Raw genomic sequence first — 23,885 nt, 5'->3', positions numbered from 1 at the left:
TGAACCCACGAACCTGGGCTGCCGAAGCAGAGCACATGGAACTTTAACCACTTGGCCACGGGGCCAGCCTCAATATTTACTTTTTTCATTTAAAAATAGTAAAATTGTATTAATAGCTAAAACAAAGGAGTACATTTTTCCCTTGGAATTACGGTCAAATCCTTTCCTGTCATTTCAGCCAACATACCGACATTCAGTCAGTCAGTCCCAAAGCCACATGAACTGTTTCAGACAGAATAGAGTTAGGAACTGGCTTCTTTTTCTCCTCTTACTGACTATGGAGACAACCTACCACCTCCCCAGTGGCCTACAATATTTTGAATATGTGAACAATTATGCTGGAACATAGGAATTGATGGAACCCATGACTCCACCAGAGCTGCAGTTTGCATTTCCAGGCCAAGCGGTAGAACGCCGCCTGCCTTGGCGAGTGAGAGACGTCCCTCCATTCTTACCCACTGATGGTTAAAAATACAGGCTTTCCATATGAGTAAAAACTTATTTTTTTCATAAAGGGCTTTTACAATTTTATAACTTGACAATAATGAAAATGAAAATGTTGAAAAGAATCTTTAAATTTGCTTTAGAACATTTATGTGAAATTTGAAACAGTAAATTTTAACATGTCATGTATTTTTGTTTTTATTGTGCTATGCTTATTTTCAAAGTTCTGTCTCAAATTTCTAAAGTGTTTCATTTTCCTAATTATAAATAAAAAAAACTGGAGCTTCTAAAATTTAAAATAAAATAGACTTTAATGTACCAAACTGGTTTACCTTATACACCTTTACTTTAAATGTTATTTGACAAACATTTAATTGTTGAAATTTGAAAGTGAACATTATTATTATTTAATATTAAACACATTTTATAGAATCAAGCACATGAAATTCTTAACACTTGTATTCCCCACCCGTTCGAAAGGACTTACAGAGTTCCTGCTTTATGCAGGGTGGTACAGTCGCTGTCTTGGGACAGACAAAAATGAGAGCCTGTCCCTGCTTTCCAGAAATTCACAGTAGGAGGAGAACAGCCACGCAGGAATAACAGCTCCAGGGCAAACTGGTAAGCGCAATACTGAGGCACTCAACACTGGGAGTACTAGAGGGGAGTTTCGTTCTGAGTGTGAGACGGCAGAACACTATAGAAGTAGCACTGAATCTGAGTTCCGAACGTAACTTTGATATGCAAAGTTAGGAGGAAGGAGTTACAGTATGACTCAGCATTTCCACTGCTAGGTGTACACCCGAGAGAAATGGAAATATGTCCACGTGACACTTGTACACGAATATTCATAGTAGCATTGTTCATAATAGCAGGAAAGTAGAAACAACCCAAATGTCCATCAACTGTTGAATAAAAAATGTGATATATCCATATAATTGAATATTATTTGCAATAAAAAGGAATGAATTACCGATCCCATATTACAACATGGATGAACCTTGAAAATATATTAAGTGAAAAAGATCACAGATGGTGTGATTCCATTTAAATAAAATGTCCAGAATGGGCATATCTGTAGAGACAGAAAGTAGACTAGTGGTTGCTTAGAGGTGGCGGAGTATGAGAATCACTACTAATGGGCACAGGGTTTCTTTGTGAGCTGACAAAAATGTTTTAAAGTTGCTTGTAGTGATGGTTGCACTACTCTGAATATACTAAATGCCACTGAACTGTATACTTTAAATGGGTGAATTGTATGGTATATGAATTATATTTCAATAAAGCTGTTAAAAAAAAAAAACGTTGAAAGGAATTTCAGGTAGAAATCGTAGTAGAGAGCATAGAGTGCAAAAGCCTATTCAGGTAACAGAGCAGACCTGTGCGGCTGGGGTGACTCAGGTAACCATGAACGCGGGTCGCAGGATGGGAGCCTCCACAGGAACACGGCCCTGCCAACACCTTGACTTTCACCTGGTGAGACTCCTTTCAGACTTTTCGCCTCCAGAACTAAGAGAATAAATGTGTGTTGTTTTAAGCCACCAAGTTTGTGATCATTTGTTAGAGCAGTCATAGGAAACTAAGACAAGTCTCAATCAAACTAAGCCCTAAAGAGCCACACATATTTCAGAAATAGCCTATTTGCCTCACGGTTTCACCTGTGACACAGTTTTCAGTTAGTCAAGAGTCTAAGCCAATCGTGGGGTCACCCTACATCTCTCAACAGTAATCCCTTCATCTGAGACCGTTCTGAAGAAATGGAAGATTAGGATACGTCATAGAATCACAGACATTAAGAACTGAATTGATATTTACACACAGAGTAAATATCAAAATGGAGATGTCTGCCATGCTCTGTTCCTTAGCCCTCTTACCTCTATATAATCTCTCCCTTGGAAATCCCTGGATTCAAAGTTAAGCATCCAGGGTTACTTCCAGAGATACATACACATCACTTCTGTGTACGATTCCAATCCATCCTCTCTCTCAAGTTCCTATCCTGCATTCCTGCATTTCCCACAGTCTGCTTACATCCTCACCTGACAGCACCTCAAACTCGGCATCTCCAAATGAGATCCAATATCCAAATGTGCTCCACTTCACCATGTTGACAGATGTATGGTGGCCCCACTATGGCGTAAATTCTAACTAACTAAAAACTGTGTAATAGGTAAAAGTGTGAGACAAAATATCTCTCACGTCCGTTTGGCTCTTTGGGGGTTAATTTGACTTCTATTTCCTTTAATGGCATCCTAATCCTGCTACACACCTTCACACACACCTGGAAGTAATCTCTGACGCTTACCTTTCCCTTAATCTTCATATTCAGTTAGTCCTCTTGGTTCTGTCCCCTCCTATTGCTCAGGCCCTCTTAGGCTCTTGGCCTTCTGGCCTTTCAAATACAGTCTCCTCATGCTCCAGCCCATTCTAAACACACTGTTTCAAAGTACTAGTTTAGTCATACCCCTACTTAGAAAACGAAGACCTCATTTATCACCTTTGGAGGTTGTTAGGGCACCAACTCATTCTAAAGATGAATAAATTAATTATTTATTCCATCTTTCCCAATCAGCTTTAGACAAAGTTCTTCTTTCTACAAGAATCACAGATGATAAATGCAAGAGGTTTGATAGAATCCAAAAGTCACTGTTTTGCAACCCCTAATAAAATAATGGATTCAGGTAACAATCATCAATGGTTGCTCAAACCATTGGGTGAAAGATAGATAGGAAGCTTTATAGTAGATGACACCACTAGAAACCACCGATCAATCCGGACATCACCAACAGTGGAACAACCAGACATCGTGTTCCTCAGGACGTGATGCAAAAGAAAGTATATAGCATCACCTATGGAGTATTCTTGGAAAAAATTTTTGAACCAGAATCAAATCAACCTTCTAGTTCTAACTAGACATCATGTGGATACCGTCAGTCAAAACCTGAACGAAGGAAATTCTACAGGATATATGATCCAGTTCCCTTCTCAAATAACTGGGAAGAGGAAAGAAATTAAAGACAGGGGTCAATGTTATAGAGTAAAAGAGACAGCAACTAAATGCAGTGTTGGATCCTCATTTAAACAACCAGCAGAAAGATATTTTTGAAAGGAAAACTGAATACAGACTGATTATTATATGCTAATTAAGGAAATCATTAATTTTGGCAAGTGACAATGATACCATGGTTTTGTTAAAAAGATCTTATCTGTTAAAGATACATTTTTTTCTGCTTTTTTTTTCTCCCCAAATCCCCCCAGTGCACAGTTGCATATTTTAGTTGTGGGTCCTTCTAGCTGTGGCATGTGGGATGCCGCCTCAGCATGGCCTGATGAGCTGTGCCATGTCTGTGCCCAGGATCCGAACTGGTGAAACCTTGGCTGCCGAAGTGGAGCACGCGAACTTAACCACTTGGCCACGGGGCCAGCCCCTAGAGATACATTTTTAAGGATTTACAAGTAAAATGGTATAATGCCTGAGATTTGCTTTCAAATACCCCAGCAAAAGAAATTGAAAAAAAGGAAGAGGGTAGATATAACAAGAAAGGCAGAATGTTGATAGTTGTTGAAGTTGGGTAATGGGTACAGAGTCTCATTATTCTATCTTGTTTTTGCATGTTTTAACATTAAAACTTATTAAAAGTAAATATGAATAATGTTAAAATTATTCAATATCCCATAATGAAAAGTTAATATGCCAGGAACCTCGTTATGGTGAACACTCAAGTGGGGAATGGACATTGTAAGTTCACGTCTCTAGTGAATGCACCGGATAATGGAGTCTTGGAAAAGATCATATTGAGACTTTTAAACATTTCATCTCCGATACATACACACATATGTGTGTGTATATGTGTGTTTATACATTTATGTGTGTATGTACAAACACACATCTGACTTCATGGACATACATCTTGTGCAGTTGCACAAGGTTTCATGTTCAAAAGTGCCCCATGCTTACTTTTTGGACAAAAGCTTCACATTTTCATTTTGCAAGGGGGTCTCACAAATTACATAGCTGGCCCCACACACACACACACACACACACATGCTCGCACTTATGTATATGTGAGTGTGTATATATGCTAAATATATCTAACATAACATGTGCTAAGTGTATATGTGTGTTACTATATATGTATTTATGTTAAATATATGTATATTTAACGTAAAGAATATATGTGCAATTAGTGATAAAAATTTCCTAGAAGGTCTGTTTCTAGTGAAACTAGGTCAAAATAGCTCTTTCAAAATCTCTGTGTTGGGGCCAGGCTGGTGGCATAAGGGTTAAGTTCTGCCACTCCACTCTGGCGGCCCAGGATTTGCTGGTTCGGATCCTGGGTGCGGACCTACACACTGCTCGTCAAGTCATGCTGTGGCGGCATCCCACACAGAAAAACTAGAAGGACTTACAATTAGGATATACAACTATGTACTGGGGCTTTGGGGAGGAAAAAAAAAAGCGGAAGATTTGCAACAGATGTTAGCTCAGGGCCAATCTTCCTCACCAAAAAAACCAAAAACAAAAACAAAAAAACACAACTCTGTGTGTGTTCTAATTAGCAAATAAGATCCCTGGCCTTTGCCCCTCTCATCCTCTGATTAAGAGGATACTTTTTATTTACTATACTTTTGAGGCTGAGAAAATATATACTCACAAATAAATAAAATCTTCTAAGAGATGCTATATTTATTTTGTAATAGTGGAAATATTAAAATGAGAGAAGGTAAAAATAAGGCTACATTCTCACTAATTTGCCACATTCATTAGTTTTTCTTTTGAGTATAGCCTTATTCATTAGATCCAGATAATACTGTTTACAAAATGACTTCTCTCCACCCAGAAAAATTTCAAACCTACAGAAACTTTAAAGAATATTACAAGAAATACTTCTATTCTCTCCACCTAGATTTATCAATTGTTCAGTTGTTAACAATTTGCCATATTTGCTTTCTCTCTTCATATTCACACTGATTTTTGCTGAACATGTGAAAGTTGCAAATATCATGCCACTTCACCCCTAAATATTTCTGCATGCATTGCCTAAGAACAAGACATTTTCCTGCACAACCACAATCATTATCACACATAAGAAAATTAACAATTATTCCATAACGTCCCCTAAGATATAGTCCATACTCAAATACTCTCAATTGTCTCAAAAATGTCTTTCATAGCTATTTGCTTGGTTTTACCCTTTTTTAATATTCAGGATACAATCAAGATTCAAGCATTGCATTTGGTCATCATATCTCTCTAGTTTTTTTTTTATTTAGAATAGTTCCCGTACTTTTTCCTTCTGTGATATTGACTTTCCGAGAAGCCAAAGTCAATTATCTTATAGAATGACTTCATTCAGAATTTGTCTAATAATTTCACCATGATTAAATTCCAGTTAGACACTTGGGGCAAGAAAACTAAAGAGGTGATAGTGTGTAATTTTCACACCCCATCAGGAGGGGCATCAAGTTAGGTTGTCCCACTTTGAGTGATGCTCAATTTCATCCCATAGTTATTGTGGTCCCCAAGAGATCTTTGCACTGTGAAGGTACATCTTCCCCTTTGTAATTTATGTATCATCTGTGGGATTAGATTTAAATCCTTGTGAAGACCCCGTTTCCCAACATCTTGTCAACCAAGAGTTTTAGCATCCATTGGTGAACCCTGCCTTAATCAAACACTGTCTTGGGAGCTGCAAACCGTATTAAGTGCTCTTAGTAACACCTTTAAGAAATAGCCATAACTCTTTATAAAAGTATTTTCTCTTACTGCGATTTTTCTGCTTAGCCTAAATTTGGCTCATTTTAAAAACTGTAAAATTACATGACAGTTTTAGCGTGGTAGCTGGTTGCTGTAAAGTTTAAATTAGCCCCCAGGTTCTTCTAAGATATAGCCCAAATCATCTTCTGGCCTTCTCTACAGCAATTCAGGGAAACAAATTAGTATACCCATGTTCCTCAAATGCAGCTTTTCCAGAACTCAAGCCATGCCCCTTGCCCAGACTGCCCAAATGGCCTCCTCTCTACTCACCTAAACTGCTCGCATCCTTGGAAGTCTCCCCGAGCCCTGTGCCGCAATACCGCAGAAGGTGAGCTCACCCCTCCAGACGGACTACTTTCTGTGCTTAGCTACTACCTTACAGCAGAGTTATTATCTCTATAAAGTGTCTGTTATAACAGATACAAAATGTATTTAAGATAAAAAGAACTATGCAGCAAACGCTAGTGGAATCAATATCCAGTTTAAGAAAAAAAAGTTAACTGTTACCTTTGAAGTCCCCAGTCACATCACTGCCATCCCTCCTCAAAGATAACCATGATCAGAATCTAATATTTCTCATTCTCTTCCTTCATTTCATAGTTTTACCACATCTGGTTGGACTCCTGAAGACTATTTCATTTAGCATGAAATGAACCTTATGTAAATGGAATCATTCTGTATATATTTTCTGTAACCTGCTTTGTTTGCGTAACATGATGTTCTTGGGAGATGTATCATGTTATCGCATTTAGCTGTAAGTCATTCATTTTCACTGCTATATAGTATCCCAATGTGTGAATATAATACAATTTATGGGTCCATTCTTTTTGTGATGGACATTAGGATTGTTTCCTGTTCTTTCAGCTATTATAAACAGGGTTTCTATGAAAATTCTTGTAGGAATGGAACTGATGGCTTTGAGGGTATATACACCTTCAACTTTACTGGTAATATCAAATTGTTTTCCAAAGTGATTGTATATCACTTATCTTTTCATGGGTACCATATTTCTCCAACTGGCTTGTTAGCTACCTAAGACAGGAAAAGACCTTACATTTTTTGGCCTGGAAACAATGGACATTTAATAAATATTATTAATTGGTTTACCAATTGACACTAAAAAAAATTTGAGGGATTTTTTTTTTCTCATCTTCATAATAAGGAGATGCACCAGGAAAAAGTCAAACCTAAGAATGTTTTTGAAGTAAAAAAATGCAAACGTTCCTGCAAATGTAGTAAAAAAATTAAGGGAAAAATGAAAACAGAAGGTAAATACCTAGGCACATGTGTGTGGTGATGCATGGTAACTAGTCTTTGGGTGGTGAACATGATGTAATCTACACAGAAATCGAAATATATAACAGTGTACACCTGAAATTTATATAATGGTATAAATGAATGTTACCGCAATTAAAAAAAATCATAATGTAGGGTTAAAAAAAAGAGGAAGAAGGTAAATACCATCGACATTCCCTAGCAGATTTTAGACAGTTACAGGAAACTCAAAGATCAGAAGCAGGATACTTTCTTAGAAGGGCTCTAACATGAAGTTGGTTTCTTTTCCCCTGTACCATTCTTTTTCACTGTATCCTTCTTCCATTCCTTCAACGTCCGCAGTATTGCAAATGTCTTAGGTCGTTTCTTGGGATCTTTGGAGACTAATTTCTGTAGAAGAATTTTCTGTAATAACAGTAAGAGTCAACATTAATAAATAAAACATTGAAATAAACAAAATTCTGATTATTTTCAAGTGCTTACTTCTCTATTATCAAATACATCTGAGAAGGTGCCAGCCTTTACATCTTCCAAGATCTGAAAATAAAACATATATATATTTGTCAGGAAATTTATTCACTTGGGAGGAAAAACAAACTTAGGAAGCACTAAAAGTTGGAGATACCCTAAATCTAGGATATTTCCAGATCTTTGGAAGTCACTAGCCAAGAAGCAAGCAGGACTCCCCTCCCCCACCCCATCCTAATAACCATCCTTAACATTACAACATGTGGAAGTCTTAAAAGCATCATATGCATTATCTCCCTTCATTCTTTTTGGAACCCTGTGTGATAGGTATTTCCATTATCCATTTTTTTTACAGAACAGAAGCCTGTTGATGCCAGGCAAGTCCCCTTTACTGAGCTTCAGACTAGGATATCTAGTTACCTAATGCCTTTAGTGGCTCCCAACTGTCTCCACAAGAAAGTCTGTATTCTTGCCTTAATTTAGCCCCAACATGTCTTCCCAGTGCCTTCAACGACCACTTCCTTGTAACTTACACATTCCAACAAGAAGGACACTGCCTGCTATTCCCAAACACTCTGCACATGCCTTTCTCTATGCTGGAATTACCTTCTTTCCATTTTGGACTATTAGAAGCCAACCACTCCTTCAGACCCAGCTTAAACGCCTTCATGAAACCTAAATCCCCACAGCTGGAAACATCTTCCTCCTAGCTGCCTCCATAAGACTTCATGCCTTCTCACAAAACACTTAGGGCATTTTCCCTTTTTTTTTTTTTTTTAAAGATTGGCACCTGAGCTAATCACTGTTGCCAATCTTTTTTTTTTTTTTTTTCTTCTTCTTCTTCTTCTCCCCAAAGCCCCCAGCACATCATTGTATATTCTAGTTGTAGGTCCTTCTGGCTCTGCTATGTGGGACACCACCTCAGCAGGGCCTGATGAGCGGTGCCATGTCCACACCCAGGATCCGATCCAGCAAAACTCTGGGCCGCCGAAGCAGAGTGTGCGAACTCAACCACTTGGCCACAGGGCAGGCCCCAGTATTTTCTTATATTATTTTTCCTTCGAGAATATAAGCTCCTTGAGAACAAGGCTTCTTAGTTTTTATAACCCTTGTAACACTTAGCACAGTGTCTTATGCAAAGCAATCAATAAAATTTTACTGACTCAAATAGGGAGAAATAGCTACAGTTTTATAACATATACACATCTTCCAAAGAAGACCAAAATTTTCGGTCTTTAACAAAGTTTTGCTTGCCCAAACATGAAAGAGATAAAATCCACATTTCATTTGCATTCAACACTAATACGTCCAAGCCTACACTCAAAGGAGTGCAATAACTGTCTGCAGCTGCACTTTGAAGATGACAGCCAATGGTCTTTTGCTGCTGCTGCTGCTGCTTCTTTTTTTTGTTTTTTTGGTGAGGAAGATTGGCCCTGAGCTAACATCTGTTGTCAATCTTCCTCTTATTTTTTTCTCCCCAAAGCCCCAGTACATAGTTGTATATCTTAGTTGTAAGTCCTTCTAGTTCCTCTATGTGGGATGCTGCCTCAGCATGGCTTGATGATGGTGTGTAGGTCTCCACCCAGGATCCAAACTGGTGAACCCCAGGCTGCCAAAGTGGAGTACGCGAACCCAACCACTACATCACTGGGCCGGCCCCAATTGCTTAACTCTTTCTGTGAGATTATTTACCTCAACTGTTTCTTTAGCAGTGGGACATATGTAAAGAAGCTCTGCAAGAATTACTCCCAAAGCATAGATGTCCACTTCATTTCCATATACTTCTGAAGAAATCTAAAGAGATCAAGATATATTTACATCCGTTACTCACCTGATATAAATATCTACGCCTTCTGAAGCCGAAGAAGTTATTTGACCAAAATACCTTTCATCATGCAACAATGTGTACTTGTTAGCAAGTACAGGTTCAAATCTCCATCACTAAATATCTGAAACACCTGTGTAAATTAACCGTCAAGGTGGGAATAATCTTAACCATAAAATGAGGATAACAATAGTTTCAACCTCAGAGTTTGTGGGGTTAAATGAGAGGCAGCAGGTGAAGCAGTTAAAACAGTTCTCAGTCAGTGATTTGCATGCAAATGTTCATAGAAGATTGATTCATAATATTCCATAACTGGAAGCAATCCAAATGTCTAGCAACAGGAGAATGATAAACAAATTGTGGTATATTCATAAAACAGAAGAATACTTAAAAAGGAATAATCTGCTGGTATAAACAACAAGTAGAGGTTCTCCAACAGACTCTACTTTGAGTGAAATCATCAAATACAAAAGAATATATGCTGCTTGATCCCATTCATATGAAGCTCAACAACAGGGAAAAGCAATCAATGGTGATAGAAATCAGAGCACTGGCTGCTTTGGGGCAAGGATTGACTGGAAAGGGCCTGAGGGAATTTTCTTGGGTGAGGAAAATGTTCTCCATTTTCATAGGCTTGTGGATTTCACAGGTATATACCTTTGTCAAAACTAAAAATGTACATTTAAGATCTGTGCATCTTATGGTATACAAATTGACCCCTAATAAAATGTTTTTCCATTAAAAAATCACTAAAAAAATAAAAAGCACAAGATGAATGATTTTTTCAAAAATATTCTTAGGGGGATAATATAGGATGCAGGAGATAGTTTTAAAAGTGGGTTAAAAGGGAGCCCTTAGCCTCCTACTGTCTTCTACTTTCACACTCCACAAAAAACTTAAATTATGTTTTTACGTCAAATGATCCCCAAAGGGAAGAAGAGATCAGTTCCTCTCCATTCTAGACTCTCAAAACATCAAAAAGATGAAAAATAGACAATAAGCAATCAACCAAAAAAATTTAAACTATTAGAGTAATGAGTCTATATATAAGACAAGCATTGACAAATCAATAGCTGTACAGCCATGCTTGTGGCGGCATTATTCGCAACAGCCAAAAGGTCGAAGCAACCCAAGCATCCATCAATGGATGAACAGATGAACAAATTTGCTGTATCCATACAATGGAATATAACTCAGCCTTTAAAAAAAGGAAATTCTGACACATGCTACAACATGGATGAACCTTGAGGACATTATGCTGAATGAAATAAGCCAGTCACAAAAGGACAAATACTGTATGATTCCACTTATACGAGGAACTTAAAGCAGTCAAATTCATAGAGATAGGAAGTGGAATGGTGGTTGCCAGGGGCCAGGGAGAGAGGGCTATGGGGAGCCTTTCACTGGATCCAGAGTTTCAGTTTTACCAGATGAAAAGGGTTCTGTGGATGGATGGTGGTGATACTAGCACAACAATGTGAATGTACTTAATGCCACTAAACTGGACACATAAAAATGGTTAAGATGGTAAATTTTATGTTATGGGTATTTTACCACAATGATAAATAAATACAGTCATGTGTCACTTAACGACAGGCATACATTCTGAGAAATGTGTAGTTAGGCAATTTCATCCTTGTGCAAACACCAGAGTGTACTTACGCAAACCAAGATGGTATAGCCTACTATACACCTAGGCTATATGGTACTAATCTGATGGGACTAATCTTATGGGACTAATCTTACGTATATGCTGTCTGTTGTTGGCCAAAAAGTTATGTGGCACGTGACTGTAAATATATTTTAAAAATCAATAGCCTCAGTAAAACCAATTGGATACAAGGAGTCCCATTTTATTAATTTTTTTAATTAATTTTCTTTTTGTCTTGAGGAAGATTGGCCCTGAGCTAACATCTGTGCCAGTCTTCCTCTAGTTTGTATGTGGGATGCTGCCAGAGCACGGCTTGATGAGTGGCGTGTAGGTCCACACCTGGGATCCAAACCAGCAAACCCCAGGATGCTGAAGCAGAGCATGCGAACTTAACCACTACGCCACTGGGCCAGCCCCCAAAGAGTCTCATTTTAGTAGCAAAACACTATAGTACATATTTAGGAAAAAACTTTAAAAATACATACCAATATGAAAATTAATTCAAGCTAGACTAAAGTATTAGCAAAAACACAAAATACGTTTATAATCTTGTGGTAGGAACAGCCTCCAAAATAAAAATGAGAAACCCAGTAGCCACAAGGAAAATATTGATAAACATGACAACTTAAAAGCTTCTATGCCACATTATAAACAGAGAAATAACAAGTAACAATCAAGGAGAAATTTTCTATAATGTAGTTACCAGACACGGAATCAATATCCAAAACATATAAAGATTCCTTACAAATAAATTAGAAAAAGATAACCTAATTAAGAAAAGTAAGGAAAGGATAGGAATAGAGAATTTACAGAAAAATTGTAAGTAAACATGGAAAGATGGCCTACCTTCTCAAAATCTGGAAAAAGCAAGCTAAAATAGCAAGACACTCCTCTTTTATCACACTGGCCCAAACTGTAGTCTGACAGTACCCTAGTCTAATTGAGATGCGAGAGCAGAAGCAGCACTCTCCTATATTTTGGTAGGAAAGCACAGCAGAATCACTTTTTTTGGATCACAATTTGGCAATATTTACCAAGTTTGAAATGCACTTGTCATTCTATTCAATAATTTCACTTCAAGGAATCTATCATAGATTATCACAGAAATATTTGTTTTTAGACTCAAAGATAAGGAGGAAGACATATAACATGTCTATAAACGTAAAAAGTTGGAAACAACCTAAATAAATATCCATCAATAAGGAAATAGTTAAATAAATTATGATACATCTATACTTTGGCATACAATACAATTGTTAAAAAGAATGTGTCAGATTTATCTGTGCTGATATGAAAAAATTATGATACACTGTCGAGTGGAAAAAAATCAAATCACAAAAGAACATTATAATAACCTTGTAAAAATGTATTTAGGAATATTTTTCTGAAAAAATTGTGTAAATATATATTTGTGTTTGCATATTTTATAACTCACAGAAAACGATCTAAAAGGATAAACAAACTCTAGTGAGGAGAGTAGAAGTAATGAAGGTTAAGGGAAACTTTCCATTTTCATTTTATATACATCTGTACTGTTTTAATTTTACAAGAGGTATCTACTAATTTTATAATTTAAAAAAATGAAGGAAGTAAAAAAGTACATAGAAAGGAAGGCGACCTCACCTGTTCTGGGCTCATGTATCGCTTAGTTCCCCTATTACTTGTCCGCTTGTCATCATATTTCAGGGATGTTACGAGTCCAAAGTCTCCAATCTTTATATGTTCTGCATCTACTAAAAATATGTTACTTGGCTATGGGAAAGAAACAGATATTTAATTTATAGGTACCAATTTCACAGACTATTATCACATATACAAATCATATTTAGCAACAGCTATTTTGATATTTACCTATAAGGCATTTCCCCTCACACAGGTAGCCCAAAACAGCAAATTTAATATCACTGGTCTTTAAAAGGCCAGCTGAGGAAGTAAGGACTTGAGTTATGAGCAGAGAAGGCTTGCGGCAGAACTGCCTGCAAACACCTGAAGAGCTGTTAAGTGGAAAGTGGATTCACTCTGCACGGTCCCAGGGGGCGGATCCAGGAAGAGAGGGCGGAAAAGGCCAAAAGATTTGCTTTAATATATCCTAATATACTAACAGTGTGGCCCAAAGAATGAGAGTTCAAGAGTTCCCCATCCCAGGGTGTATTCAAGACCGGGTTGGACACATACTTGGTGGAAATGTTGCAAATATGAATCCAGGATTTGATGGGGATTGAAGTAGACACCCTTAAAATCTCTTCCTATTTGGGGATTGTCAGAATGGGTCTCTTCTCAATAATGTTGCAGAATATCCTGTGCAGAATTTCCCCTGGGGGCTTACTTGATGTCAATTTCTCGAGGCCTCTGACAACTTCTTCACAAACATACCCCCTCTATCCTTGAAGGCATACCTAGTTAACTGGAAGCTGATAACTAGCACCGAAGTATTTTTTCCATGTAATTCTTTAAGCAAGTTGAAAATTTTTTAAAAAGGAAGAACAGAATAAGGGCTGTTCACCCTTTTCCACAGCTTTCTAGAAGGTATTGACCAATATCCTAAAAACCATGTAAACAGGAAGGTTGGTGATGAGGAAATTAACATTTTGCCATTCTTGAAAAGGTTACACTTTCACTATAATGTTGGGCTAGTCATTCACACACAGACTCTAAGAGAGAACACTTAGGAGAGGGCCTAGTGAAGGAAGTGAGACAGAAGAGACCATCAGCCCAGGAAGACTGAAAGAGGAGCTTCCAAGAGGCCAGGGGGAACAGGCCCATGCAGAAATTAGCAGTCAGGTTAGAACAATTACCAGTTAGATTGGAAGCTAATGCCAATAATACAAATAGAAAGCTGTAGATGTGTGTGGGGTGAGTGTGGAGGGAAAATGCGCCTAGGCAATTCTCAAGTTACAATGTAGGAAGACGTTGGGTTTGCAAGTGTAACTACTAGTCCCACACAAGGCTGTAACCCTGCTCTGAGAAACAGGAGGCTGCATTTACGATGCCGTCTAAATATATGAGCTAGATGAGACTAACCAAAATATCAGATTGCTTGTTTATAGCTCATTAAAAAGAAAAAGAATAATAATGCTGCATTTTGTCTAATCAGTTATGGTATAATTAGGCAAAATGTTAGGTTGTAGAGCATAAAAAAAGGTGCAAATTTTATATAGGAGGTACAGGAACAAGGTCTGATGCTCAGGCGAGGGCTGACCAGGGAGCCTGAGCCTGTTAGGAGACTGAACTTCTTCAGACAGTAAGCCCTCACTCCAGAAACCTCTATGTCCCTCACCAATGTCTTTGGCCTTCTTAAGATTCTGACAGGAAGCGGTAAACACTGGTAGACTTTATACAATAGGGGCTTCATTGGGTAAAGACTATTTTCTGGCAAAGCCACCTACAGCTGGTATTTTGCGAAGCATCACAAAAAAAGTGCACCCCTTCATTTGCATCTTCTCTCAGGTGCCAGAAAGCAACAACTGTTGTTTTGTATAGCAGGGAAGCTATAGAAGTTGTAGAAGGTGAAAAAGCCTCTCCGGTTTTAAGTCTGACTGCAGACAGAGCAACTGTAGCCAGAAAGCGAACATTCTCCGCCAACAGACACAAGAAAAGATCACTCTATGTCACGAGGCACAGGCAGTGTGGGACACAGAAGAGACCTGGCAGATGAGGTGATAGGAGAAAGGGGGATCCAGTCAGCACCTGTCAGAATTGCACTAATTCATACTGAGAAGGGCCTGGGAGTTAAGACCCAAACTTCTGTATTTATTTGCAAATTGTATGAAGAGATAATTATGTTTAATTTCTTATTTAATTCTCTGTATGATTTATTTCAAAGCGAAGGTTTAGCCATTCTAAACATGATCTTTTGAACACAGTCCTTAAAACGTTCCAACTTGAAAGAACATCTTCAGATATTGTTAAAGACAGTGGAACCACGTGGACTCCAACATGAAGGCATCAGGCATCCAGGCCCAGGGCAGGCCAAGGACGCGATACCTTTTAAGGGCCACTTATTCCTAGCTAGGCCCAACAAACAACTATATACATGGGCAGTTATTTTTCTCAAGAAACTTTTTGCTTCGTTCCCCGTTCCTAGCTGGAACAGGTGGGGTATGGGCAAGGTGCTTCTGCCTGATCCAGAGTGATCAGGAAAGGCTAGATAAAGGAATTGGGACCAAAGGGGACAGGAAGAAGAGTGTTCCATGCAAGAACATGAGCAAAGGTTCAGGGAAAGGATTCAGCATGGCTGGTTTGTGATGAAAGTAGGCAAATCACAGGGACTCCAGCATGGAGGAGAGACTGTGAAAAGCTGCTCTGTCTCTCTTCTTTCATTCTGATGACAAGGAAAAAGGGGGAAACTGCTCATTTAGGCCATGAAAGAAGCTAGGGAACCAGAATAAAATGAAAATATGAAGGTGTGCTACATGTTCCAAGGTTTAGATTACTATAATTTACAATCATAGGACAGAGATGTCTAACCAAATGCCAAGAAAATTCTAGACTCTGGACCCAGTAGCTGTGACTGCCCTTAAGAGTGATGAGTGAGGGATTAGGAAAACCATGTTCCCAAAGCCATAGTCACCAGCATCCCTTATGCCTCTCAGACCAGCCTGAGTAGCAGGAGAGGCAGGGGGAGAGCAGCCAGTTGGCTACACCAGCCACAATAGTTATTTGCACAGAAATGGTCAATAACTAAAGCTGTAAGTGTTTGCGAGGAGGGTGTGACTATCAGCCAAACAGGACCAGAAGTGAATGAGCTTCTTCCTACAGAGCTCCATGTCTCGATAAGTTCACCTCTTGATAAGTTCACCTGCCCTGGAGATCTTCTGAGTGGTGCTATGGACTGGTATTTTGGGCAAGTTCTAGGTCCATTCTACCCTTAGAGGATCAGAGATACTATTTCCTCATGACTGTCAATCAATTCTAAAACTAGAGAAGACATATTTAGATTTTTTTTAAGATTTTTTTTTTTCCTTTTTCTCCCCAAAGCCCCCCGGTACATAGTTGTATATTCTTAGTTGTGGGTCCTTCTAGTTGTGGCATGTGGGACGCTGCCTCAGCGTGGCTGGATGAGCAGTGCCATGTCTGCGCCCAGGATTTGAACCGACGAAACACTGGGCCGCCTGCAGCGGAGCGTGCGAACTTAACCACTCGGCCACGGGGCCGGCCCTGAGAAGACATATTTTAAAATGACTAAATCACATTTATCAATTTCTAACAAAGTAGATTTTCCACTTACCTTAAGGTCTCTATGAATTAATTCTTTTGAATGTATATAATCTACTCCTGTAGTTATTTGTTCAAAAAATTCCAAAGACAATTTTTTATCTGTTTTCTCGCCTCTTCTATTGTCAATCCATTGCTCTAACGTCCCCTTATTACAGAATTCCATTTGGATGAAAAGGCAGTCAGTCTTTGATCTAGAGATAAAATTCACAGTATGTTAGAAGTAGCAATAAAAATAAAAATTTTCGTAAAAAAAAAATTTATACAAAATACATTTTTTTAAATTACACCTTCTCAAGAATCCCCAAAATGTCTCAAAATAGAAAACTAAATATAATATATAAATTTGAATCAAAAGAAAATAAACCATTTTTAAAAAATTTTTTATTTATTTACTTTTTTGGGGGACGATTAGCCCTGACCTAACATCTGCTGCCAATCCTCCTCTTTTTGCTGAGGAAGACTGGCCCTGTGCTAACATCCATGCCCATCCTCCTCTATTTTGTATGTAGGACACCTGCCACAGCATGGCTTGACAAGCAGTGCGTAGGTCTGCACTTGGGATCCAAACTGGTGAACCCCAGGCCGCCGAAGCAGAGCATGTGAACTTAACTGCTGTGCCACCAGGCTGGCCCCAAACCATTTTTTATTTAAATCATAAGTTCCCTGATGTCCAGAGCTTTATTTGTTTAGCTAATTTATGAAGTATGAGCCTGTCCATTCTTTAATGCTGAAGGTCCTTGATCATCTTTGCAAATAGATAAGAATAGGAGCATTAATATAATGGAATTGCAGAAAACTAAATTTCATTTTTACATAATTTTGAAACATTTTAATTTACCACGGGTCTACTGAGCATCTATTTTGTGAAAGGCACACAAAAGGCACCTAGAAATAAGAAAATGAGTTACACCTTATCCTTGCCATCATGGAAATTAATAGAAGAGAGGTAAAGGAAAAAAAAAACACCTAAAACAATAGTATAAGAATAGATACTCTAAGAGAAGTGCCAAAAAACTGCTATGAGATATAACTGAGAGGACTGATTTTGCTAACCATATTTTATTTTTTTTCTGAACTAAGTTGGCCTTAATATTAATTGATGTTCTTTGAACATATGTTGGCAAGAAAACAGAAAGAAGTAGCCAAGAATTTGCTGAAAGCTGAAGAAGTCCTGTATGCTGATGGTCAATGACTCCTCCAACTGATGATAAAGTTCTCAATTACACGGGGTGGAGATGGGGCTGGAGTCAGGAGATGATGAATGAACTGGTCCTCAATGGCCTCAGGATTTCAGTCAGGACCGTCCCCAAGAAACGCTGGGTGATTTTCAAAGGGAAATTCCAGCTCTTTAGAACCCTCCAGTCCTTTGGAAGTGGCATGCCAGAGACAAAACACGCGTGATGCAAAGTGGGGTGCCCCCATCACAGTTGATGGTCTTAAAATTATTTCACTGTCCACAACCCCACCATAAGTGGTGTAATTACTCTCGAAAGAGACCCCTTCACGACACCCCACCAATCAGACGCCTGTGAGTGGGGACAGAGAAGTGTTGGCAGCTCAGGAGGGAACTTCCATTTGCAGCATCTACAATATGCTCAAACCTTCTTCACAAGACTGCATTTATAGCCTAGACTGAAGTCGGGGCACGTGAGCAAGCCTATCTATGAAACACTGGAGTCAGGAAAGCAGCTGAGGACAACAAAAAAGTTTTTTTCAGGCAAGTTTAGAGCAAGAAAAAGATTACTCATTGTCTCCTTACCTGCAGAATGAAGAGGTAGCAGTGTCTCAGTGTTTGTGGTTGTGATTATTAAAGAATTAGTGGCCTTATCTGCTGGCCCCCACACAGTAAACAACAGTTTCCATCATCCTATTATGGCTAAGAGAATTTCTTTTTAGTTACCTTGAAAGATTTATGCTTTCCTCAGGATCATAATCATTCCCAACCCAACAATTAGAGTAGTGAACAATATTTGGATGATCAAGCTCTGCCAAAGCTTTCACTTCACGCTCTGCCTTCTTTCTTAAAAAAAAACAGAGAACATAAAAGTGTCAGTATACATCCCTGATAACAACTACAAACACCTCAACAGAAGACAACTATCCACACTCCCTTAGTAGACAGTTGCTATGGTTCCCATACCCAGGGTTTTAGAATGAAAGCCAAGGAGACTCAAGAGGAAAAAGTGACCATACAGAAAAAATACGGCTGTTCTCACTCTCAAAAGAAAAAGGAGTGACTTGATTAATTCCAAACATCAGACAACTTAAAAGTCATCTGTAGTAGTCCTTGAAATGCCAGGGATACAATTTTTGGTAGCTAATTCATCCATTATGTTTTGTTTAAACTTGTGTTAAAATCACTTTGGATTTCATAAGCAAATCCCATTTGGGCAGCAAGGGTTGGTAGCCCAGGCAGCATGAAGAACCTAATCCAAAATTTTCAATGTGTGTCAAAAATATACAAAGGGGATAATCTATGCAAAGAAACTGAGACTTCGCAGCACATGTGGGAGCTCTACATGCATGCACAGCCAAGAGCTAAGACAATTCTATGCTAAGTGGAGGAAATCAATTTGAGATTTCAAGGACGAGAGAGGAAAAGCAAACATTCTACAATTTGATTTTTTCATCTGAAAAGTTCTATATGACATAAGATTTGTAAAAAGAAAGAAATTTTTCATACATCCACAATCCTAACAATCAGTTATTACTTTAGATTATTTCTTATAGTCTTTCTTCATATACATTTTTATATATTTGTAATTAGAGTATATAATTTTATCCTATTATTTTTCACATAACATGCTATCTTTACAATTTTCCTTGCTGTTTCAATCTGTATAAGCATCACGTATAAACTTTTTAATGTAAGATTTCAAAAGTATAAAAAAGAAGAGCAGATAGTATAATGAACCCTACCCAGCCAGCACTGTTTCATCAGATGAAACAGTGATTAACTCCTGGCCAATCTTGCTTCATCTATTCTTTTATCCACTTCCTCAACATCCCCTTGATTATTCTGAAGCAACTCCAGCATCATATCATTTCATTTGTAAATATTTTCAGTACATAACCTTCATTTTTAATGACTGCAAAACAGCCATTGATCAGGAGGAAGAACAAAACATTTCTTAATCATTTCTTTATTGTTGGACATTTTGTTCTAATTTTTCACTGTTATAAATGACTCTGTGATTTATATCTTCTTATATAGTTTTTTCCATAATATGGATAATCTCCTTAGAATAGGTTCCCAGACAGGAAACCCATGGGTCAAAGTATATAAACATTTTTATGGATCCAGATTAATATTTACAAGCATATTTTTAACTGTGTTGTACCAATTTATGAAACCACTAGAAATGTCCAAGACATTGCACTCTTATCATCATCAAGTATTACCATTAAATAAAAAATGCTATGGAATGGAAGGAACAGTACTTCACTCCTGACAAGCAAAACAATGGAGAAGGAAAAAGACTTGTTTTGATGCCAAGTAGGTATAAGGATATTTCAAGTGCAAGGTAGTGTCCATGGGATAGAAAGTGGGTTTGTTTGATTAGGATCAAGAGCACCCAGGACTCCATGCCTGCTTCTCCTTTGCTCATGTCATTTTCCTTCTCCTTCTCTAGTCCTTGAGGGATGTCTGGCCAAGTTACACATGGAAATTGCCAGAAATCAACAAGCAAGATTGGTGAACACGTGATTTAAGATCTCCTTCCTAGGTGTTTTCTTTGCTGAAGGAGATCTATTATCTGGTAAGGTAGGGGATGGGCAGATAACACATAAACAAACATGGAAAGCAATGGGTTATAATGGGAACACAGTGGACTGGCATTCCAGAGGATGAGTTCTATATCTCTACCTGCTACCACAGTAGATAGTATTCAAAGATGGTCACCATCAATTCCTTCCCTTCCCATACGTGCATCCAGGCCTCAGATTGAGAGGTAGAGTTTATTTGTTCCACCCCACCCCAGCCTTGAATCTCAGCTGGCCTTAGTGACCTATTTAACCAACATAATACAGAGAAAGTGACATTCTGGAATTTCTGAGACTAGGTCAAAAGTAGCCTTTGCTGCTTCCTCCTGGTCTCTTGGATGACTTGCTCTGGGGAGCAAGCCGCTAAGTTGGAACCCGGCCACTAAGTTGCGAGAAGCTCAGGCTACATAGACAGGCCGTGTGGATGCACTTTGTTAAACAGTCCCAGATGAACTTCCAGCCCACAGCCAGCATCAACTGCTAGCCATGTGAGTGAGCCATCTTGGATGTCCAGCCTAGTCAAGCTTTCAGATGACTCCTGAGCGCAAATACATGAGAGATCCTAAGTAAGAATGGCCCAGATGAGCAAAATCAATTCATAGGACCATGAGAGATAACAATAACTTGTTTTTAAGTCACTACATTTTGGAGTCATGTTTTATGCAACAATAGACAAGCAGAACAATTACCAACTAGCTTTTACCTTAGACAAATCAGTTCCTATCTTTGGATCTCAGTTTCCTCATCTGTAAAATAAGGAGATGAGACTAGAAAATCTCAAAGGTCATCTTAAGCCAAATGATTCTATAACTTCAGTTTTCATCAAGATAGCCTCAAAAAGATGACCAATGGTGTATCCCCTTGTTAAAGGAAATAACTATAGTAAAGTGAAATCATTTCAGAGTAAGCCAAGCTCCTGATGGTAGCATGACATTTTTAAGGAGGACTAGAAAAAATAAATAAGACGCTAATGAGGAAGAGAGGTACATAAAAAAGCATAGTGCAGGTTCAACACACTTTCCCATTCAAAAAAAACCAAAACATTTACTACTTACTCACGGTCATATTTAACACGTTTAATAACATAAGTCTTCCCATCAAGTCTGTGTTGTGCTTTGAAAACCTGGCCAAATCCACCTGAGCCAATTTCTGATATACTTCTAAAATCCTTGATAAACCTTAAAAGATAAAAGCCAGTGTCATTCTGAGGTTCAATGCTCGCCACCCTCCCTGCCCCGCCACCCCTCCACTTTCCCTTAATGTCACTGGTGAAACGGACTGTATAACAAACATGACTCTCCCCTTCTGAATAAGAAGGGTCCACTTCACAGAAACTCCTGAATCACAAAGGATAGTTCCTCTGCCTCCTCCTCCCAATATAGCAGATCACCCCTGGGAGTCACAGTCAACTCCAGTCTGTACAAAAGCCATAATAAAGAATCTTATCATAAGCGTAAGACTTTAGCAAAAAGCACCATATTATGTTCCATAGCTACCACCAAGTTGTTATGAGAGAAATGAGCATGTGCTCTAAGCCTGCCTATGTTTGGAACCACCTGGTTTTCCCCTCTCCCTTATGGCCCACACGCCATCATTAAGCCCTGCCAATTCTTCTTCCAGAACATATCACTGGTACGTGCCCACTTTCCCCATCTCCAGCATCTTCACACCAGTCCAGGCTTCCATGAGGCTCCTGCAGTCCCTTGCTAACTAGACACTCCACTTCCTCTCCCTCCGCCCTGCCTCCCTCTCCAGTTTGTGCGTGGCACTGTGTCCCTGCTCACTGCACTTCCAGCACATGGCTTTCTCTCTGCTCCTTGAACACTCACATCGCCCTTCCCACTTTCACCTTCCCACACGCTCTTCTTTTGCGTTTTCCACAGAGCCTCCCCACCTTCCTGTGCTAACTCATCCTTCCAGCCTCCCCACAAACATGACCCCAGAGAAAGCCTTGTCTCATCCCTCACTCTAAACCCAAGGGTCTTGTTTTCATTTCTTACGACATCATTGCTTTTTCTCAGACCTCTGATCATAGTTTGTAATTATAGACGTTTTCACGTAATCCCTACAAAACTCTAGGAGGGCAGGAGCTGTTCCTATCTGTGCCTGCTATAAATCCAACGCCCAGTACAGTGCCAGGTACCTAATATATTAGGTTCCTCTTAAACAGTTGTTGATTCTTTATTGTTTTTTCAAAACTTGTATTCAATGTCCCTCTGTCGCAAACAAGCCTCCTTTGTTTTAGATATTTTATTTAAACCTGAACACACCATCTACCACAAGAGGAGCCCTTTTTCAAAGGGAAATCTGGTATGGAGCTGGAAAATGGAAAATAGACCCAAGTGGATCTATTCTGATTCCTGCACGAGTACTTTATTTGAAAAAAATAACTAGCTCATAGGAATACCTGCTTTCAATATTAAAAACTTCCAAAGATGTCAGAGAAATCCACATAAGCCTCACAAAGATCTATGTTTACCACATTCCATTTGGATTCATCTAAACTTTACTTCTCTAAGAGACATGATCCTTTCTGGGCTTGACTGTGCTGAAACAATTAAACTGTTTGGGTAGAAATATTAATTTAACCTGCCTGATGTCCAACAGTCGCTTAAGAAATTTTTGTTGAATGAGCAAACATATTTTTAAACAAATTCTTTTTTATAGTTTTCCCTCTTACCTCTCGTCCACAGTATACTTATTTGTTTCTTGCACAGGAGAACTGAAAGTAGGTGCCAAACTTCTAAAAGTAAAGAGAAGAATGTAAAATTCAAATAAAACTGAAATCAAGCCAATTCTGGCAGTCTAGTGGTTACGATTCAGCGCTCTCACTGCCATGGCCCAGGTTCGTTTCCCAGTCGTGGAACCACACCACCCAACTGTCTATTGTCACACTGTGGCTCACACTGCACCTCACCTAAAGAACTAAAACTAACAACTAGGATACACAACTATGTACTGAAGCTTTAAAATAAAAAACTGAAATCAAGTATAATTTGTTTAGAGTATGTTTTATGCCATGCACTAGGCTTTTTATATTTCGAGTCAACTATTAGAATAATAGGTTAGCAAGTGTTAACCTTTTTCTTTATAAACAATATACTTATGGCTCTCCTCTGTCCTCTAATAGTTTTTCATTCCTTTCCTGGTTCCTTTTCTTTGCCTTGACACATTTATGGTTGGCGTGCTTTTCTCCTTTTCTCCCGCCAGACTCAAAACCTCAGGAAAGAGATCTCCTTGCACTCTCATTCTGGTTGCTTTTCCTTTGTACTTTATTCCTTACTGGTGGTAAGCCACCTGCAACCGGAAGTTCAAACGCTACCTAAAATTAAATATGTCTAAATTCCAATCTTCCCTCTAAGCCTCTGAGTCTTCAACTTCCTTAACACCATCAGCGCCGTGATTCCTGTCTGCCTCTCATCCACGAGGAACAATCTTCAAATCCTTTCTCCTTTGTTCTCCTTCACCCCGTTACTGCAACTCTC

At 38.7% G+C, this 23,885-nt stretch overlaps 1 protein-coding gene across 2 annotated transcripts in view; it reads right to left on the bottom strand.

The window, feature by feature from the left end:
* Positions 1-4,871: 4,871 nt before the first annotated feature.
* The window catches only part of EIF2AK2 (eukaryotic translation initiation factor 2 alpha kinase 2), a 34,901-nt gene continuing 15,887 nt past the window's right edge, over positions 4,872-23,885 (bottom strand). The window contains exons 9-16 of one of the 2 annotated variants that reach the window (XM_046660569.1): positions 23,081-23,140; positions 21,456-21,578; positions 18,539-18,658; positions 16,649-16,829; positions 13,045-13,173; positions 9,638-9,739; positions 7,961-8,014; positions 4,872-7,882 (exon numbers count right to left, since the gene is read on the bottom strand). In XM_046660569.1, coding sequence (XP_046516525.1) covers positions 7,742-7,882; positions 7,961-8,014; positions 9,638-9,739; positions 13,045-13,173; positions 16,649-16,829; positions 18,539-18,658; positions 21,456-21,578; positions 23,081-23,140 — 910 coding nt within the window. In that variant the 3' untranslated portion in view covers positions 4,872-7,741. Of the gene's footprint in view, positions 7,883-7,960; positions 8,015-9,637; positions 9,740-13,044; positions 13,174-16,648; positions 16,830-18,538; positions 18,659-21,455; positions 21,579-23,080; positions 23,144-23,885 lie in introns of both variants that reach the window. The other variant, XM_046660568.1, reaches the window with a different exon arrangement.

Source organism: Equus quagga, chromosome 5 (genome assembly GCF_021613505.1).
Source record: "Equus quagga isolate Etosha38 chromosome 5, UCLA_HA_Equagga_1.0, whole genome shotgun sequence".
Classification (NCBI taxonomy): domain Eukaryota; kingdom Metazoa; phylum Chordata; class Mammalia; order Perissodactyla; family Equidae; genus Equus; species Equus quagga.
The sequence above is the reverse complement of the archived record's forward strand: the minus strand, read 5'-3'. Positions and strand labels throughout refer to the sequence as shown.